Genomic DNA, 21,133 nt, shown 5'->3' on the forward strand with positions numbered 1-21,133 from the left:
GGTACAAGTATCCACACTCTATTTAAAGTGCTTTTATTTATAACCAGTGGGACACAGCACTAAAGCACGTGCTACACGGTAGTACAATGTTCCATGAGATATAAGAGAAGTGGATTTTGCTTTTATTTGATTTCTTGTCACTTCATTCCTAAGGAACTCTGTGAAAGTAACAAGGACTATCGTGTTTATGTCTGCTATTTCACTGCTAATGTAATAATGTTCTGTTTATAGAGGCATGTTTGTCATAGGCAGACAGCCGTGTTTGTGTTACAGCCACTATATCGATTATGATCCTAACTGAGCAAAGTTTTAGCCTCATTTTACAAAACCATGACCTGTTAGCTTCTGTGATTTAGTCGAAAAATCATCAAGAGTAGTCTTATGATACTAATAATGAGAAGAGAGTTATGGAAACTTCAGTGACTCTAATATGAACTGGATGTACTTTTTCAGAGGGCTCCTATCTAGGTAAACAAATGGCTCTTAAATTGCCATCTCAGAGAAGTCAGGCCTGGAATTCTTAAATTTCTAACTTTAGTGGCTTATTAGGACAGAAAGGCCAGTGATACTTAGTGGAGAGGAGGAGCTTGCTTGAGGCAAGCAGGCACCTGGCACTCGCTGTCTATAATGGTCTTCCTGACAGTCATCTCACAGCGAGGTGAGTAATGAAAGCCATAACTCACCAGAGCTGCTGGGCACAGCAGCCTGCTGGCAGGGAGCTGCACTGTACAGTACTGATAGCTCTGCAAAAGGCATGGCTTGAAATGGGCAGAAAGCGCTTGACCAGAAAACGGAGTTTCTGAAAGGTGAGGTGGTTTCAGTGCTAAGAGAAGGAACCTCAACAAGGAGCGTCAGCAGCAGTGACAAAGTTGGGCATTGCCAGGTTACTGGGGAGTGAGCAAGGCACAAGACATTACATTTTACAAAACATGCAAGCTCAGACCTATATAAATTGTTTAAGCCCCAAATACAAAGCCATATAGAAACATTCAGAAATGAATTATTTACTTCATCTCAAAATGGTGATGTGTAAGACTGTAGGAATACAGAATTTAACATATCCCTTGGCATATGCAAGTGGAATACCTCTATAAACACGTGACAGCGAAGACTGTGATGTACTTAAGGTATTCATATAAAACCCACAAATTAGCAAAGTAACCAGCTGATAAAACTATGCTAAAGTCATACTTTATATTTCATGTCTTCTAATTTTCCTTTTTATCCCCAATCCAGAAGATAAAATACTAGCTTTAATTTGAATTATTAAGACTCTTTGATCTTTGTTTTACTATTCTTAAACAAGTGAATTTTGGATGGTCTGTCTTCAGAAGGGCAGAGGATGTAACTAAGTTATACAGTAGACACTGAGAGGAACTTCCTGAAAAACACGTAAGGAATGTGGAATCCTGTATTTTTTTATTAGATGCAGGGTATAGAGGAGTTCAGTGGTGTTATCAAGTGCCAAGCTTAATAAAGTGTTCCATCTGGTGGGCACACACCAGTATTCTTTGCCACCTTCTGCAAGAAACAGTGCAGAAAAATAAATATTTCCTATCTACAACCTCAGAGCAGAGGTTGTACATTGATCAAATAAGCTGTGAAAATAGGAAATTACACTTTAATTAAACTGTATTTTAAAGGGTGAATGCATTCAACATTTTTTTACAGTTGAGGAAAAATGTTTGAGCAGGTGTTACATAGAGAGGAACTAGTTTTGCATACAATACTAGACACCATTCTGAGCAAGATCAACTGCTAGAAAGTTGTAATTCAGTTTTTCAGTAATGATACTAAAATTAGGCTTTAAAATTTTTATTTAAAGTTTATTGTCAAATGTTTTCAGCAGCCAGAATTAAATTATGAATGTGCTCAGGTACATCTCAATCTTCAGACTTACAAAATCCAGATCCATGGAAGTCTTTTAACGTTTAAAATGATAGTAATCCTCAAAGAAAATGATGCTACCTTTTGGAACTCCATACTAAGCAGCCTCAACCCATTTCTTCATGTCACCTGCTTTACCTTACCATCCAGTGCTGACCCTGAGGTTATTTCAGTTGGGGAATCAGAGCATGGTGCTAGTAACACCAAGGTTGTGCGTTTATTTCTCATATGGGCTGTTTACATCAGAGCTGGACTCAGTAATCCTTGTGGGTCCCTTCCAATTCAGAATATTCAGTGAATCTGTTTGCTTTGCTTTGCAATTGTGATGTATAAAAGCCTCTGGGCTGGTAAAGCACTCTCTTCTCTATATTTTTTTTCTCTTGGGAAAGAATTTAAATCTCACACCCCTCTTTAAAAGCTTCAAGCAGTCTGAGTGCTATAACCTTTTGTGTGTTGTTCCTGAGAAATCTGCAAGCTGACTAAGTTACAGTTTGCCAGGTTACTTTTTCTCCTTAGGCCATTTTTATTCAGACACTGTTTTCCCAATCATTTCCTTAAATGCTTCTATTTACTTGTCATTCCCATTTCAGTGGTTGGAAACTACTTCATCAATAATAAGCCACTGTAAAAATTAATGAATGACAAATGACATAAGGAGCCTGGGAAATGGTTGTTTGCCTTATGTTGAGTGCTTTCTCTCCATCATCCATTAGATAGCCACTAAACTACTTTTCAGGAGACAGAGAAAAACCTTTTGTTATTTCCTGAAGAAAGTGTTTGTCAGACTATTACCCTTCCAGGTTCACAAACTGTGACTGATGAAACACGCTCTAAAACATAATTGTGTTTAACTGCTTCTGTGCAAAAGCATTTGCACAACATAATCAATCAGCTTGGAGAAAACACTTCTCAGCATTCTGTAAAGAAAGCTTTGACAGTCCAGGTCTCAGAAAGACCTCTGGGACAGTTGCAGAAGGCACATCAGTTTTCACCAAAATTTCAAATAAAAGTCTTGAAGATTATATATTTCATACTGTGTGTTAGATGTACATCTTCTGATAAAAAGCCCACAAGAGTGAAAATACTCTTACTTGTACCTTTCATCTACTACAAAATTAAATACTTAAGGGTTGTTCATTATGGGGTTTTCTTACTTCTAAGACAGTTACTGTCAGTGATTATTTGTAATCTTTATTGCATATGTCCACAGATGGTTTTGGCTTGTTATGTACAGTGTTTTTCAGCCCCAGATCATTTATAATTCACCACCTTCACCATAACCTTCTAAGGGTTATGGAGGAACCTTGGATCTTCATGCCAAAGGATGGAGAACCCATCCTTTTTCAGATATTTCAGATATTTGTTTCAAGATGTTTACTGTCTTTACATTTAGAATTTCAATTTAATCTTACTTTCTACAGCCTGTCATTTTCTGTCCCTTAGCATGGTATCGTATAGAGGTTCACACCATGTGTCTGTCTAAGCTCCCATCCTATCTCTAGTTAGATGGAGTTTATATTATTTAATTTTATATATGCTGATATTATTTTATGTATATCAACATATAATTTTATAAAATGTTTGGCAGATTATAGATAATATTATGTTATATGCTGCATATATTTTTTTTTATATAGAAGTATGATCAAGGGCAGTAGAAGAACAGAACATCCAAATCCAAATAATTAGATAGTTTCAAGCTAATTTATTATTGGGTGTTTGGTGCTGATGATCTTGTTTGATATTACTTCCTATCTGATCTCCTAGCTAATTACTTATTATTGACAGTTTACCAATAGCATAAGAGAATTAAATTTGAAAATGATTGATTTAGTTTAGCTTTTTACTTCTGTTTGTAAAAATAAGCTCATGGCCTTCAAAGTTTTCTGAAAGCTTCCCCACAGAGTTGGTTCAGAAGTGATTACTGATGGTTTCAACCTTGTTTCAGCTGTGTACATGACTTTGAACAAACAGTGGATACTGTTGTCACAGTGATTGGACAATTTTCAAAATTCTTCAGCTTCACAAGATTGAGGAGTTTGTGATTAAACCAGTGTGTCAACACAACTTTCTCCACTTAGTTTGCTCTGAGAGCATGTGTGTCTTTTTTTTTTTTTTTCTTTAGGATGCTGCCAATAGTGTCAGCCTCCTTTTTTCCTTGCCGTTTCCAGCCTGTAGATTTGCATTGCTGGCAGTGTACATATGTACACATTTATTTTCTTTTCATGAGAACAGCAGGCTTTTTGTCTGGTTTTATATTCCAATATACAGGTCAGGGACCTCACTGTAGTCTCTTACTAAAGTATGGTCCTGAAGATAGTAGCAAAGTTGGATTTTTTGAGTTTATATGTTCAGATTTCTTGAGATGCCAGTCTTCTTCTAAAGGTTAAAAACTTTTGAAGGAAAGCCAAGCCTCAAGTTTAAATGCATTAACAGATTACTCTTATAAGGTAACTTTAAAGTATTATAAGCTCTTTTAAGTGAGTAAAGGAAGATGAGGACTCTAACCTGTCACTATATCACCTTGTTCAACTTCTAGCAGATATTGCAGAATCTCCTACAAACCATTTTACTATGGATTCTAATGCTGTGGATACTCACAGTTGTTTCCCATGCCCAAACTTTCCTAGCATCACAACTCTTTGTAATGACAGTTCATGTCCTCAAAGAGAGTTGAGGGTCAAAATCAGATCTTTCAGCACAGTTATTTCAGTTCATAAATCTGAGATTCATTGTCTGAGACCTGATTAAGGAAAGTAGGCAAAGGCAGAATTCTGCCTCACAGGAGAATCCATAGTGCCTAAGTGATTTTTTGGATGTAAATGCATCTGAGAGATAGCCAAAGATGTACTGCACCAAAAAAAGGTGTCTAATCATTTTACTACAAACACTGACAAAAGGGATTACTGTATTTTAAGTTTAGGAAGCTGTATTCAAGAATGGTTTTGTTCTGTGGCAGATCTATCTGCATGGATGTAGCAGGAAATGAGGGGAGCTTAATTTCACTCAGCAAGATGAAGGCTGAGAGGAGAAATGATTGCTATGAGTTCGTGTTTTGCAGGTAACTGCTGTCAGGGGAAAGTGCTACTTAGTTTGAGTAAAATATATCTCAACTGGTGATTTTCAAATTTAGACTGAAAATCAGGTTAATGTTTCTGAGTACTAGAACAGTCAAATTCAAGAGTAGTCTTTCTATGTGATTAGTGACAGACAAGAAAATTTCAGCAAGACAGCAATTTCCTTCAAGACAGAGTCTGATATTTTAATGGGAATTGTTTGAAGTGATATCTGTACTTGTAAGGGACTTCACCATCCATCTGGGTCTATATTCCTGTTAAATTCTGTGCATTAAAGGAAGCCTCTCACCTAATCTGCTGGGATTCTCTTTGAAACAATGGAAAAATATAGGTTCTCCACTTATAAAGTAGGTAGGAGAAATGTCTCTCCTTTATCTACAGAGAAGATAAAAATGGCTAATTTATACTTGAATTCTACTGATCCTAGAGTGGAAGTGAGATGAATGGAGTACCATCCTGTATAATTCACAAACTCAATCTTATAATGCTTCTAGTGGAACATATGGTAGAGGCTGTGTGACCTTTGTTGCTCTCTTGTATTTAATTTCTAATTTTCTAGAACTCCTTCCTGTAATATGATTTCCAAAATGATGACAATATTCCAGCCTTGATCATACTGGCTCTTTAGTACTAAGGAGTAATGAGTATGGTACTTTAGACTGCATTTCCCCAAAGTACATTGACAGTGTCTTGCAACCAACAGTTATAGTCTGAGAAGGATGAGGTTTCAAGTGGCCTTAAAATTTATGTGGCCAGTACTGTGACATGGGCATCTATTTAAAAAAATGAACTGGAAGGACCATAGTAAGTGTAAAATAAATGTAAGAACATCAGAATAAAACAAGACTGAACATACTCTTCTGGATCATCAAATTCCTTTCCCTGCGCTTGGAGGTAATCAAGCGTCTTACACTTTTCTAAACAAACTCCTGAAGTAATGTTTACTTCTCTATCTAGTTAAGCAGAAATAATAAAACAGAAAATTCAGCTTTCTGTGTTGCAATTAAACATACTTGTAGTCTTGTGCTGCAAGAGACAGTTTTAATGACAGATGCTTAAATTTAATTAACTATAGTTGCAAATGGACAAACCAGGACATTAATTTCACACATATGAAATGCATTGATGTAGGTAAAAATTGATTACATTGAGATTCTGGAGGTCTGCATCAGACATGTGATACAGGCCTTCAAACAATAAAAATATATTCCTTTTCATTCTATATGTTCTAATTCAGTTGATGAGCTACTGTATAAGGAATGTATGTATTTAATATCCCATTTAAGCAATGATTTTCTTCTAAATGCAGGCTAGGAAAGAGGAAGTGGTACTAGACAAAGACGCTAATTCGAAGTATTCTTCACTGCAATGATTATCCTTTGCTTTGATAAACCATTCTGAATGTATTGTTAGAACAGAAATAGAATCTCATTCCCTTATTTGAAATTTGAAGTGTTTAATGAACAGCAGTTTTTAACTATGGTCTGTGTCAGTTCACCACCTCAGACTGATTATGCTGGGGGACCCAGTGACAGAGCGCCAAGTGAGGCTGAGGTACTCAATGTTTCCTTTGCCTCAGTTTTAAACAGTATTATCTGTTCCCATCAGCATTATTCTGGGTCAGTTAATCACCCCAGACTGCTAAAGCTGATATGTCTCAGGAAAAAGTGATGACCAGGATTCTGTTGAAGGGTTTGTTTCCTTGTTCAAGGATCAAATACTAACAAAATAATTTTATACTAGGTTGGTTTTGCAGGACACATAAAGATACATACTTTATATCAATGATGTTGCTATTGACAATTTAACTAAGATTTGAATCGACACTGAACACATCTTTATTATTTGGAAGAAGTTTAAAAAATATGTTCCAATTTTTTGTGAGTTGAATTTATTATCTGTTTATAATCTGTTCAGAGGAGGTTCAAGTTGGACATCAGGAAGAATTTCTTCATGGAAAGGCTTGTTAAGCATTGGAAAGGACTGCCCAGGGAGGTGGTGCAGCTACTTGGTGCTTGATACTTAGTGCTTTGGTCAGGCTGACAAGGTAGTGATCAGTCAGAGGTTGGACTTGATGATCTAGGAGGTCTATTCCAACCTATATGATTCTGTCCTTCTGTGAAATAATTTCAGTATAAATTATTTAAATTGCGTTTAACAGGAATTGGTTGCTGCACAGAAGAAAGAAGCAGTTCAAGATAGCTAGGGAATGAGATAGATAGGGAACGACTGCAGTTAAATAATCAGTTTACTCAAAACTGAGAAGCCAGTGTGGAGCTAAGAAAGTTGGAAAACCTGGTGCACTTAAAAGATGGTAGAGAGCAACCTTGCCATGATTTCTTCCTTTGCACCCTTGGATGGCAGGTCTCAGGGGAATCTGTGTCTGGTTGGTTAAACTGAAGCCCAAGTCAGTCTACCATAAATGTAGGTAAGACCTCACACTGCTAAGGACCTTCTCTGGTACAAAAGAACAAATGAATTTAAAAAGTATATAAAACTTTGCACTGCTTTTCAGACTTTCTACAAATGTGATGTCACTGAATTGTGAAAATACAGCAAACTTAAAAAATTCAACACATACACAGGAAAACTAGGATAAATATAAAATAAAGCTCATATAGCTTTTTTCAGAGCTACATTTCACAGTTCATAGGATTCACATTTATCACTAGGAAAAAAGTTTACTTTTGAAATGAATTTAAACATAAAACTAAACATTTCTTTGCTTTATTTAAGTATTTTGTGCTTCCCTACTAGCAATTCTGAAAAATTATTTGTTAAAATATAAAATAATGAAACTAATAGTTATAATTAATAGTTACTGTTGTCAGTTGTGATATATTCCTCATTCTATACCTATTATTGTCTTGCAGAAAAACGGTCCTTTTATATTTAAGACTTTGTCAATTTCAAGTATTTCTAATGCTGCAGAAGACTGTATCTCTAGAACAGAGAAGGCAAGATGTAGAAAGGAAATTTATACTAAAGTTAAATCTAAACTACCTAGAATAAATAATACCTTGTAATGTTACTTTTTGTGAAGAAATTTTGAATCACAAAAGACTGGTTTTTTCTTACTGATGTTTAAATTCATATTCATTAGTATTTAATGAATAAAATATTGCTCATGGTTATTTTTTGTGGGAAATACTGAATGTAGTGAAGTGTATTTGAGCATCTGTATGTAAAGAATAATTAAGCTACTATTCAATAAAGAAAAAAGATGAAGTTTTGAGGAATATTAAGTAGTTTAGCAGAGTAATTCTAGAAGAGAAAATTATTTGCAATTTAATTTCTATTGAAGATTGGAATCTTAATTGGCTGAAATAAGATTGAATAAGGGAATTAGAATTTCTTCTTTTCAAAGAGAATGTAGCATATTTTGTAACATTTCTCAGAAAACTTAAGTTTGATATGTTCACTTTCTAATAATGACTAAATAATTATTAATAAGGAATTTAATAATTATGGTTGGAAATGGCTGAGGATTTCAGTAGTAGCAGACTGGACAACATTTCAGAGCTATCGTGAATCAAGAATTAGCAGGATTTGTTGGCAAGACCCTGAGTGAAGGAATAAATAGCATATCAAGATTTTGAACTGCAATAATGAAAAGAATGGCGAAGATGGGATGTAAGAGATGTTATAAAATGTTTTTGATGTGCTTTTGTCTTGTCCAGATTCAGTTAATGCCTGAACATTCAATTATAGATGTCAGAAAAACATCGGCAGGGTGAAGAGAAGAAACCAGAGCCAAAATATAAGTTAGATGGTGGTTGAAGTAGAGCGAATAAGAGCAGGTGAAGTCAGCCTGACTGCTTTTGTGAAGCAGAAGGGAGTTTAGAGAGTTTCCATCTTTGTGTACCCTGCTGTCCTGAGAAATCTCTCATTTCTCATCCCGTGACTGCTGACTCCTTTCACACTGTGGCTTATTCTCACTCTGAGCTGGGAGGACAAAATAAGGAAAAAAAGTGTAGTTTTAAATGATGATTGATGACAGCTTTTCCTTCTTGTTGAAATAAAATGTAGCTGGCTACAGATTCTTGGGTTCTGTAGTAACAGTGGTTATAAAATGCATCAAGAGCAGGGTTTCTGGCTGCATTCAAAATACACAGCAGATAAAGGACTAGAATATTTTTATTAATTATTATTCAAAATGGATATGCCCTTGCATAAAGAAGAACTAACGATTTCTCTGTGTGCACACAGCCGGGGCAACGAGAACAGACTGGCCCTGCGGCGACAGACCATTCTGCGGGAGAAGGGCAGGAGGCAGGCCAGCCGGGGGCCCGCCTACATGTTCAATGACCACTCCACGAGCCTTTCCCTGGAGGAGGAGCGCTTCCTGGATGCCGCCGAGTATGGAAATATTCCGGTGGTTCGCAAAATGCTGGAAGAATGTCCCTCGCTCAATGTCAACTGCGTGGACTACATGGGACAGAACGCCTTGCAGCTGGCAGTGGCCAATGAGCACCTAGAGATCACAGAGCTGCTGCTGAAGAAGGAGAACCTGGCCCGGGTGGGGGATGCCTTGCTTTTGGCCATTAGCAAGGGCTATGTTCGGATAGTGGAAGCCATCCTGAACCACTCCGCGTTTGCTGAAGGCAAGAGGCTGGCTCTGAGTCCCAGCCAGTCGGAACTGCAGCACGATGACTTCTACGCGTACGACGAAGATGGCACGCGGTTCTCCCATGACGTCACGCCCATCATTCTGGCTGCTCACTGCCACGAGTACGAGATCGTGCACACCCTGCTGCGGAAAGGAGCTCGGATCGATAGGCCACATGACTACTTCTGCAAGTGCAGTGAATGCAATCAGAAACAAAAGCATGACTCTTTCAGCCATTCTAGGTCCAGGATCAATGCCTACAAAGGTCTGGCCAGCCCTGCTTACCTGTCTTTGTCTAGTGAAGACCCTGTCATGACGGCCTTAGAGCTCAGCAATGAGCTGGCTGTGCTTGCCAACATTGAAAAAGAGTTCAAGGTGAGTAGACGGATGCTGATTCTAGCAGATACAGAACTGAAAACTTTACCCTTCATAAATCAGCAAAATAATGTGGGAAAAGACACAGTTTATTACTGAATAGAAGATTTAAATATTTGTGAATATCTTATTGCCATGTGCCAATTGTAATTCATGCTGTTTATGTAGAATGTGCCAATGAACTAATTTTCTACTTCATGTCAGGCAAGAGAGTGAAGGAGGCCCTTCAAACCCATGGCTGAAGCTGGTTTAGAGCAGGGGAAAGAGGAGACTAAAGTGGTATATTTTAGTCGTTTATGACAGACAAGTTGCATGATTCTATTAAACCCTCGTGCGTTCTCTTTAGTTTCTTGTATTTGGACTTGAAGCTTTCATACTTACAGTGTATTGCATTCCTTTGTGAGGAGGATTCTAAATAAATGTCCTCCTTTTTAATGTGCTTTTCTGGTATTTCTGTTCACTTCTTCCTCTTTCTTACTTATTTGTGCTTAGTTATATGTAAACTCTGCAGAGTTAAAAGGCTTTTCCAGTGTTACATAGAAATTTTTGTATTTCATAAATGCATGTATTTGAAAAAAATATTAATAGCTGAGACCCAGGCTCCATAGACTCTTGAAGCATGAGTTAAGGCTGTAAGAATGTAAGGTTTTATCTGTCACTAAATGCAAAGTCAGGCCTTGTGCAAACATTGCCAATGTTATTTATGACCTGGGTTAGTTAAAATCACTTAGAGTGGGTCTGCCTCATGGAACCCTGTCGAAAGCAGATGCTCCTATGACAGGGCAATATATATAGATTTCACTAGCGGGAGATCAACATCCTTCCAAAGCTGTAACAGAATAATTTCCAACATTGTGTTAGCAAGTGTTTGAAGTTATCATGATCAATATTTAACAATAATCTTAGCAGTAGTACAGTTCACAAAACTGTGAACCTGTCTCTACTCAGCCAACCTGAGCTGAGGTGCTGCAGTTCTGAAGGAATTCCCCTGGACTTGTGCTCACAGGAGGCACCAGTCTATTATAAGAAGCTGGAATATTTATTGGAGAGGGAAAATAAGAAAGAAAAATGTACAAGGTGATCTTAAAAACAGCAGCTGAACTGCTGAAATTGGAGGGAAGGAAAAAAACCCCAAAATACTGGGAGGACCATTTGAGATTATTGCAGAGAATGATTGTCTGCCCCATGAAGGCCCTGGCAGAAACCTTTAGGACCTCAGTGGACTGAGATTTCATCCACTGATTTCATGTACAGTTCGGTGAAGAGTATTGAAATCACATACTTCTTTCTCTTTAGCAGCTGCTGATGGCAACAAAAGGACTTGATTAACTTAAAGTCGAGTAAATTTAGAACAGAGCTAAACACCGTTTTTCATAAACCATAAGTGCAGCCTGTTAAGTTCTCAGCTATATTGAGATAAATGGCATGTCTGATTTGTAGGAACTGTATAGATCCCTTTACCACAGTTGGAGTGGCACAAGCTAAGATTATTATAAATAAACTCATCATCTGAAGCAGCCAGCAAGAGGTGCCCTTCAAATGTACGCTGCAGAACACAATCAGTGAGATGAATGGGAGCACAGTACCTTCCCTGGCACCACCAGGCAGGGAATGGAGCACACAGGTGAGAACCTAAGTAGACTGGGTCACAGAACAAGCTTCTGTAGCCAAATCTGAAGTGCCATGAGGAGGCCCTTCTTTGGTGACTTCTGTTTTTCCAGTTCTTCTTTTGTCTCAGTTCTCTGTAAAATTAGAGCTTCACTTCTAGTATAGTGTTGTACAGAGAATTTTAGCAAATTTTAGATACTGTCCCTCAGCAGAAACAGGAGATGAGAGACAAAGCAGCTCCATACTGCTGGGCATTTATCATCCAGGCTCTGCTGGGAATATGCATACTCTTTGGATAGAGTGAAGTGGAATAGGAGCACTGAGCAGCACAAGCACAAGGTGACGTGGAAATTTAACTCTCCAGTAATTTGGAGAGTAGGCAACTGGCAACATAAGGTCTTCCGGGGATGTTTTTATAGGTTCTAAAACCACGTGGTGGTTCTGGATAAATATTAAAGACTGTGGAGTACATTTATAACTGAATTTATGAGAGCTGACATTTACACTATTGATAAGCAGTGATATTTACAATATCTAGACAGGCCAGAGACTTGACTGCAAAATACCTGCCTTAGGTTCAGTGGAGGCAGTACAAGTGTGTAAAAGTTACAAGAAATGGAGGCTGTCAGCTTTACTGAGTCTGGGCTTGTTTACACTCCTGAAAGCTTATATCCCTGCTTGCAGCAATTAATCTAAAAAATTGTTACTCTGGCTTTATTTCAGGAGTTTGCTACAATTATTTGGAGAATGTGGTCACTGCATAAATGTGTGGGTTTGGTAAAAATGCTTTACATGTGTTAGTGTAATCAAAACAAGTATATTTTTAGCGCATAGGTTAGCTGGACATGGCAAATCTTTAGCTCCACCTAGGGTTAGCCTGAGCCATTTAAAGTATTTCAAATCTTACCTAAATTAAAACTGAGCTTTCTGGTAACACACCATTTTAGGTCACCTATTTTATAGTGCTGATATGGTATTGTAGCAGGGAAACTTTCAAGTGGTTGCCTACAGCAGCCAGTGGCACAGGTAATTTCCAGGTCTTCCTCAGAGGCAATAGGAAGGATCAGTGCTAAACTGTGATGCTGGTTGTTTTCTGACTGTCCTGTAAATTGCTTGTCTCTTCTAATATTAGAGAGAACACTGGCCATGAATCTGTGATTTATACAAAATAGGAAATGCCACAGTCAGGGGAAACAGTTATTCTCTGGAATAAACCCCTTTCTTTCTAGAAACTATGCAGTAGTGTCATCCAGCATTACATGCCTTTTGCATTTTGTTGCAGGTATTAAAACTGTTGTAGTATTTAAGAGTGTTTTGGAGAAAAATACTTTATTAGGAGTAAAATCAGAAAAAAGTAGATTACTTCTGAAGAAAGAATAACTGGACAGATGTGTAAAGCACAGTGTAGAAATATTTCTGTACCAAATAAATAGCTAATTCAAGCTTCCTAAGTAATTCTGAAGTCTTCAGGATTTTCTGAAGATCATTTAATTTAGTTTTGTGTAAAAAAAAAAAAAAAAACCAAAAACGACATAGAATGGTTTAGGCTGTAAGTGACCTTAAAGATCGTTTAGTTCCAAACCCACTGCCAGGGCAGGGAATCTTCCATTGGACCAGGTTACTCAGACCCCCATTTAACCTGGTCTTGAACATCTCCAGGGATGGAATGGTCCTCTAAGGACAAGGTCCTCTAAGGACAAGCTATTCCAGTGACTTGCCACTCTTAAAGTAAAGATTTTTTTCCTAATATATAGTCTAAGCCTATGCTCCTTCTGCTTACGGACATTGGCTCTGGTCCTGTCCCACCAGGCCTTTTTCTGAAGTCCCTTTCCAGCTCTCTTGGAGCCCCTATAGGTACTGGAAGGTTCTATAAGGTCTTGCTGGAGCCTCATCTTCTCCAGGCTGAGCAGCCCCAGCTCTCTACGCCTGTCTGCATGGGAGAGGTGCTCCAGCCCTCTGATTGTCTTTGTTGGCCTACTTTGGACTTGCTCCAACAAGTCAACCTCTTTCTTATGTTGGGGACTCCAGAGCCGGACACAGCCCTGCAGGTGGGGTCTCAGCAGAGAAGAGCAGAGGGGCAGAATCCCCTCCCTGGCCCTGCTGCCTACACTGCTTTGGGTGCAGCCCAGGACACAGTTGACTCTTTAGGTTGCAGCCTCACATCGCTGGCTCATATTGAGTTTTTTATCCACAACTCTCTCAGTCCTACTTCCCATGGTTTTTCTTGATCCGTTCTCTGCCCAGCCTGTGCTTGCACTTGGGATTGCCTCAGCGCATGTGCAGGACATGGCTTAGTGTGCAGCTTTACAAAGTTTGATATTATATAGAATATTTTTATTTTTGGAGATGGTGTTCATCTCAATGGTTTGCCCACCTAAGAGCTAACTATCTTTACTATAGACATAAAGATGTAGATGATATATGACAAATATTGTCCTGAAGAGATGTGGCCTGAAGTTTTGAGAGGGACAGTTGCGGCCCAGTGCTGTTCAAAATGAATAAGATTAGCATTTATAATAAAGTCCACTGCAACTATAATGGCAGCTGACTGGTTTGTTGTTTAAAGGGATGAAATGGAAAATGTGTTTTCAAGTTAAACATAGATATATTACTGTTTGCTATGAAGTAATCTCCCTTATAAGATCATCTGAATTTGCTTTTCTGATGAGAAGCAAAATTCAATTTACTATCTAAAAATCTAATTTTCTGGGGTTTTTTGTTTGTTTGTTTGTTTGTTCTATTTATACAACCACCATTACCAAAATGGAACCCCCATCTTCACTACAGCTGTTGTCAGCTTTCCTAAAGAAAAAGTAACATCATTTGTTAGAGAAGGAGTGAAGCACTGAAGGCATAAGGGCCACCTTTGAGAGGGAAATTATGTATTTAGCTACCTACTGTGACACCTAAATTCAACATTACATCCCACTTTGAGATCCTAAGTTCTAGTATAGCAGTATCCATATTTCTGATCTTGTCCTCTACAGTTCACTGAGCAGAGACAGGACATGGTCTGGAGCACTGCTCCATCTCATCCATGGTGTTCAGTGTCATCCTGCCTCCTGAGAGCGTTCTCATCCCAAGCATAGTCTAGGGGGCAGCAGGAACCTGTGACTGGTCACAGGGGACCGTGTGACAAGAGTCTTTTCTCTGGGAGATACAGCTGTAGTGCTGCTCTCCTCGTGTCCTAGCTGTGGTCTCATGTGCATGGTCAGAGGTAAAGCAGGCCATGGTCAGCTGAGGTTTTCAGAGTGACAAGAGCCTTCTTGCTCCCTTACTTGGCACCCCAAGACAGTCTGCCACATTAAGGGCAGGTGACTCCTCTCAGAATTGTCACTCTCACCTCTTTGCCACCAGCATTGTTCCCCTAGTTCCTCATCCCCCACAGTGCTCACCCCAAATCATCACCTCCCTTCTGCAGGTGGGAGCAGCTAGTACTGCTCCCTCATCCTTGGTTTTGTGAAATTTGGCACAATTTGTTTTTTCCTAAACTGCTGAGGAACCCTGAGCCAATGTTGTCACAAGCCTCCAACTGTAATTTAATTTCTAACTACCATCTAAAGTTTCTCAGAAATGTTTTCTTTTTTTTTAAATCACCAGGTTTATAACAAGCAGTAAAGGAGAGCTCATTATCCATGCCTTTGTCCATTTTTGAAAATAAGTTAAGTTAAACAAATTGCCCCATTCCCTTGGCTTATATAAACTGTAGGAGACATGTGAGGCCCAGGGAGGGGGAACTTTATTTGTGTGTATGACAGAGAGACATTGAAGAGTGTATCGGTCATTTTTGCTGTCATTTCGTTTTTGTTCTGCCTTCAGCTGACTTCACCTGTGCCATGGCTGAGGTGGAGGAAGTGATGGGAAATGCTCCATTTCCCAAAGTTCATTTGCCATAACCTGACTGCTGAGAACTTTTCATCTTGGCTACCACCACTGGTCACAGCTGTGGCAGTATTTCATGGAAGGGGGAAATGTTTTATTGTATTTGCAAATGAGAAAATAAACGGATGGATTTTATGGACGAATTTAAGGGGTGCTAATATATACTGTGGTACTGTGTACAAACCTAAATTCAGAAAGGATAATTCTCCTGTAGAGTAATGGTCTCCTCATATAGTGTTTTGAAACTCCATGTCAGGTGTCAGTCACTTGAGCTGGAAAATACAGATGAAGAGTGTGTGTGAGTGTGGATGTATGTACCTGTCTTCTACCAGAAAAAATATATATACTAATATATTAAAATGCTTCATAAGTTCTTATGAAGGCCAAATGATATTGTTCTTTTATTTATTGAAAGGTTTTTTATATTGGTATTCACGGGTAAAATATCAGTTTGGAAGAGTTAGTACTCAATCATACCAGGGTGGGTACTTGCCTCTATGTTTCTCCTTTGTCTGTGAATTTAAAATGGCTAATTTTACTTTCATTTGGAAGAGAAAATGCATGTGTTAAAAATACTGAATAGTGAATCTTAGCTTCTGCACAAAATTGAAAACCAAACAGAAGGTGAAATATTACTCTCAAAAAATGTCTGTCTTTTCTGTTTTCTGTAGTGCCAGAAGTCAGGATTTTGGTTAACCTCTCCTGTTATTCATCTGAATGGAAAAAAAAAAACCCAAATAATGCAATAATAAATTATTAAGAATGACAGGAAATTATTAGTTTTAGTATTTAGCTTCTGTTGTCTTTGTAGATAAATGTCTTTTACTCTTATGAGAGATCTGAGTTACCTTGTTTATGTTATAGTATTAAAAAAATAAATCACTAGCAGTTTTATGTAGATGTCTGTAAATATTTGTCTGTGAATGTTTGCATCCATCTAAGCAAAGTGAAGTGTAAAACTTGGATGCAATCCTTTAATATATCCAAGTAATAAACTGTTATTGTAGTGTTGTGGGTAATAAAGCACAAAGATGCATGAAGTACACCCTCAGCAAAGAAATTAGGGTATCTTGTATGGTCATTCTCTTCTAGGATGAAGTATTGGGTGCATTAAATGGCAGTTAGTATGAAGGAAGTATTTAAAGAGAAGGGGCTAACTTGAGACTAAGAGTGGAAGAAGGGGAAATACCCTGAAGAACAGACTGGAAGAGAGGAAAATGTGTCTGTGTAATAAAAGCATTTGTAAAAAATTACTTTAAACATGCCACAGAGACTACATGAGCAGTCCTGTGTGCTGTGAGGTAGTGGGAAGTTTCTTCCATTGTTTTGTTTAGGAAAAATTCTACAGTAATTTCATCTTTTTAAGACATTAAAATGAGCAGAAATCACAAAAATAGCAGAAGTTGTTGACACATGTGTGACTAAATCTCTTGTGAGATTTTTTTTTAGCTTTAGATACACATCTATACCTAATTCCCAGCTATATGCAACTGTTATGACCCAAACACAGCTGCATGTAAGGAGTGGTTAAGGAACTGCAGATTGCAGTGATGAAAATACCATTTTCTGTTTTGACTTGTGTCTTTTGGACACCAGTGCTTAAGGAGAACACTTTTAGTTACAGCAATGAGCAACTGAAGGTGCAGTTGCAGAGCAATATTTTGGCCCATGTGCTGAAGTCTCTTGAGAGGTTCTTGAGCTAGAGCAGAGCTGCAGTCAGAGATGTGCCATCACCACACAAGCTGTGCCACTGCTAGCAGTGTTGCTGGAGAACAGCAATCAAACCTTGTGTTTGCAAGCTAGTATAGATGTTGGAAAAGGGGAAAGACAAAGTTTACAAGAATAATTCCAGGTCTTAGAAATTTTAGTATATTTATGCAATTCTGAAGAAGGTTGGGAATTTCTTTTGATGTATTCTGTGTAGGATGCTCATCTTGGCCAATTGAAATCTCTGCAGTGCAATTTTCTACGTCTTTTCTAGACTTCTGCAACAATGAATAGAAAAGATTTCCTGTGTGCTATACATCTCATCTTGAACTGGTCATTAAAATGTGTCATACGATGTTTCTGAAAGTGTTTTGGTTTTGTTTTTTTAATTTTAAATTTCCTCTAAAGCACGTCTAGAGGAGTGGCTCAGGTGTGAAAATTGATAATGTAGATCTGCAAGACGACCAAGGTGAGATGAATCCCATTCTTTGAACATTTGGGGGAAAAGCATGAAAAAAGCATAAAAAAAGCACAACAAGATGCAAAGAAGCTATTCATGTTCACAGAGGTGTAGCTGGAATGTAGAATTGCTTCTCTCATGTTGGATCTAAACACCAAGACTTTTTCTTTCTGATTCTGTTTTCTAGAATGATTACAAGAAACTCTCTATGCAATGTAAGGATTTTGTAGTCGGACTGCTTGATTTGTGCAGAAATACAGAAGAAGTGGAAGCTATTCTGAATGGTGATGTAGAGATGAGCCATAATAATGGAGAGCATGGTCGACCCAGCCTCAGCCGCTTAAAACTTGCCATCAAATATGAAGTTAAAAAAGTAAGCATTTCTGTTGATCAAACAGGCATGTCATGATGGTGGTATAAAATTATGCTATTGGTAAATTTTTATGTTTTGGTAGCCTGCGACACTGGAATGAATGTTTTGGCCCTTTGGGCACAGTGGTTTTACAATCTAAAGAATCCTCCCTTGCAATATAAACAAGAATCAGATATTTAAGGTGAATACTGGTCACAACGAGCATGAGAGCAAATGACTCTAAAACAATGTGTAGCTATGTGCAAAAGTTTTTGATACATATTTTTATTTTAAATCTGTTTTTTAAAGAAAAAAGATGGAAAAATTTTGCACTACTTCTGAAGCCTGGAAAAATGTAAGATGTACTAAAAGCTAGAAGATAGTACGTCAGTCCCAGTGCACTACATAATAAGTATTGATACAGATTTTTGTCAAGCTGTTGTGTCTTGCTCAGGAATTTGAGAAAACCTGGAGAAATTGCATGTCTTACAGAAACTGTGTTTGTGTCTGTAAAGAAGGATCAGAGGCACAACCTAGGAATATCAGTACTGTGGTTCTTAGTTCAGGAGAATGCAATCTTTAGGCAGTGCCAACTACAGGAATTATTGGCCCTTCTTTGGCTTGCTTTCATTTCTACTGACAGTTTAATACTCTGCTCTCCTTCTGAATAGTGCTCAGTGAAACCAGCTGAGTTTGTAGCTGCATAAACATTGGAATTTCCCCGGAAACTTGTCTTGGATAATATAGGTTGTAAAATTCTAGGTGACTTTTGTCAACTAGGGACAAAGGATTTGTGTAGTGAAGTTTGTATGACCAAAGATCAAGAAGACACAGATAAAAAGTGTATTTCAAAAACATGTTACCCTAAATTTTTACAGAAATTGAGTTCACATCTCTGTAGGACACACAAAATATTTATATATGAGGTGTATTTATGTGTTCATGAAGGGAAGAAAAGAAAAAAAAATTGGCTGAACCAGTATATGAACACAAACCTTCAAAACACTTGTCAAGCTACAGTCACTAAAGAGAGCTGAAACAGCTGTTGAAAACAACAGGCTACATTGAGCTTGGTCCTTCTTACTGTTTGAGTCTTACTGCTTCTGCAAATATGAACTTTCTTGCAACACTTTCTCTTATCTCAATAAAGACATTTCTTATACCTTCAGCCAGCCATCTTTTAAGTATAGAGAAAGGATTTAGAAAAAAAGTACTACATTCAAATAAATTTTTATTTTATTTATAGATGTGGATTTTAAAATATACAGTGCACAATAATCTACTCTTTTTTAACATCTACCTTTCTAAGATGCTTCTTATACTGTCCAGAGGACACAAAGATCCTTATAGGACAGACTTCCCAGTTTTGCAGTTTGTCCAAATGGTTCCAGAACCAAGTTAAAAATAATACTCATCTGATTTCCTGCAAATGTGACATCTGTTTTCTCAAGACAGCTGAAAAAATGGTATTTTCTGTGTTAACATGTGCAAATAGGATATATTCTTTCTTTCCTAAATGAAGATTATGTTGCATTTTTTGCAGAACAAAAGACTCAAAGTATTGGAATTTCTGAAGCAGTAAAATTAAAACTATAAATGTCAGAAACATATAGAGTTTGCCCAGATAAATTTGCCTTAGATGAAATTAATAGTTTGTGATGGAACATAGTGTTAATAAATAAGCTTTTAAGTTGAAGTATTTATTGCTGATGGCAACATGCCTGTTTACTGGGAGATTTGGCTTATCAAAATAGTTTTTCTTATGCCCCTCTTAATGCTTCTTTGAATTTAAGCTGCATTTTCACTATTCCAGCATTCTTATATTATTATATATTCCAGCTTTTCTTATAGCTGTATTGTAACAAAGTTATTCTGATAGCAGTATCGTTTATGTGCTCTCTTTTTTTTATTAGTTTGTAGCACATCCAAACTGCCAGCAGCAACTCCTCTCTATTTGGTACGAGAATTTGTCGGGTTTGCGGCAGCAGACGATGGCAGTGAAGTTTCTGGTTGTCCTCGCAGTTGCGGTTGGACTGCCATTCCTTTCCATGGCCTATTGGATTGCTCCTTGCAGTAAGGTCAGCCTGGGAAGCCTTGTCAGGGCCTCCTAATAAATCCTCCAGCACATAAATTCCTGTATGACAAAGACTTATACACTTATATAATTCTTCAGAAACATGTTTTTTTAGAGCCAAGTTAGAATGGAATGGCTGCAAGGTTGCATGTTCAGGCAATTGTAATTAAGACAGGTAAATTTGTTCTGTTAATTGCAATTTGAAGTAAACTAATTACAATGGTTGACCAAGTGTTGCCTTGAGGAAATTCTGCTTTATAAACCAGTCAAACAGTTTTTCATTTAGTTCTTGCCTTAGCAAAGGATACTCATTTTCCATTGATTCAGATGTAAACTAAGCTCAAGCTGTGGGTTGATTCCAATTGCCTCAAAGGAAATTTTCATTATCAAAAATAACTCTATAAAAATCAAGACAGTGCTAGTATTCATCATGTTTTGTGAGGTCTTCAAAGCAGTTACACAACCTGCCCTGCATTCACTTGCAATGCTCTGTCTGGGATTAGGTGTTACCAATATATCCTATTTGGTTTATATGTAGTATGGAAAACCTTTCCAATAAAGATGGGTTGCAATTTCTGACTTCACTGAGTTTTGTGTTGAATCACTGTTTCAGTCGGCCAGTATCCCTTTTAAGTGGAACTAATGGAAAATTTCCCTTGAAAGTATGTTAGAGGGACAAATGGCCTCCTGTAAGGATTGTTCAGCATGTTGCAGTATGAGATCCACAACTCTAGCAGATCGAACTCTGTAGCCTTTTATATTTTTCCATATTTTTTCATGTCTTTCAATCTAGACAATAAAAATACTTGCATTATTTTCACTTTTTTGGTATTATGACTAGTTTTCTCTTAAAACGCCTTGAGAAACAACACATTTTAGTAATTGATTTTCTGCTGTAGCAGTGACTTACCTACTTGTTATTTTCTTTTTTCAGTGATTTATTTGTCATATACAAATGCAATCAGTCTAAAATTAAAAAGTACTTTTCTGCTGTTGCCAACTAGGTGGACAAGCTAAGATTAATATTAATACAGGCACTCTAAAAAATATAGAATTGCTAAAAGTTCAACCTCATGTGAGTTTGTATGGAACTCTCAGGTTT

At 37.6% G+C, this 21,133-nt stretch overlaps 1 protein-coding gene across 1 annotated transcript in view; it reads left to right on the top strand.

The window, feature by feature from the left end:
• TRPC6 (transient receptor potential cation channel subfamily C member 6) overlaps positions 1–21,133 on the top strand; it is an 80,030-nt gene that overhangs the window by 39,258 nt on the left and 19,639 nt on the right. Inside the window, exons 2-4 of the mRNA XM_068181446.1 lie at positions 9,174–9,948; positions 17,793–17,978; positions 19,871–20,035. Of these exons, the coding sequence (XP_068037547.1) occupies positions 9,174–9,948; positions 17,793–17,978; positions 19,871–20,035 (1,126 nt within the window). The remainder of the gene's footprint in view (positions 1–9,173; positions 9,949–17,792; positions 17,979–19,870; positions 20,036–21,133) is intronic.

This window comes from Anomalospiza imberbis, chromosome 2 (assembly GCF_031753505.1).
Source record: "Anomalospiza imberbis isolate Cuckoo-Finch-1a 21T00152 chromosome 2, ASM3175350v1, whole genome shotgun sequence".
Taxonomy (NCBI): domain Eukaryota; kingdom Metazoa; phylum Chordata; class Aves; order Passeriformes; family Viduidae; genus Anomalospiza; species Anomalospiza imberbis.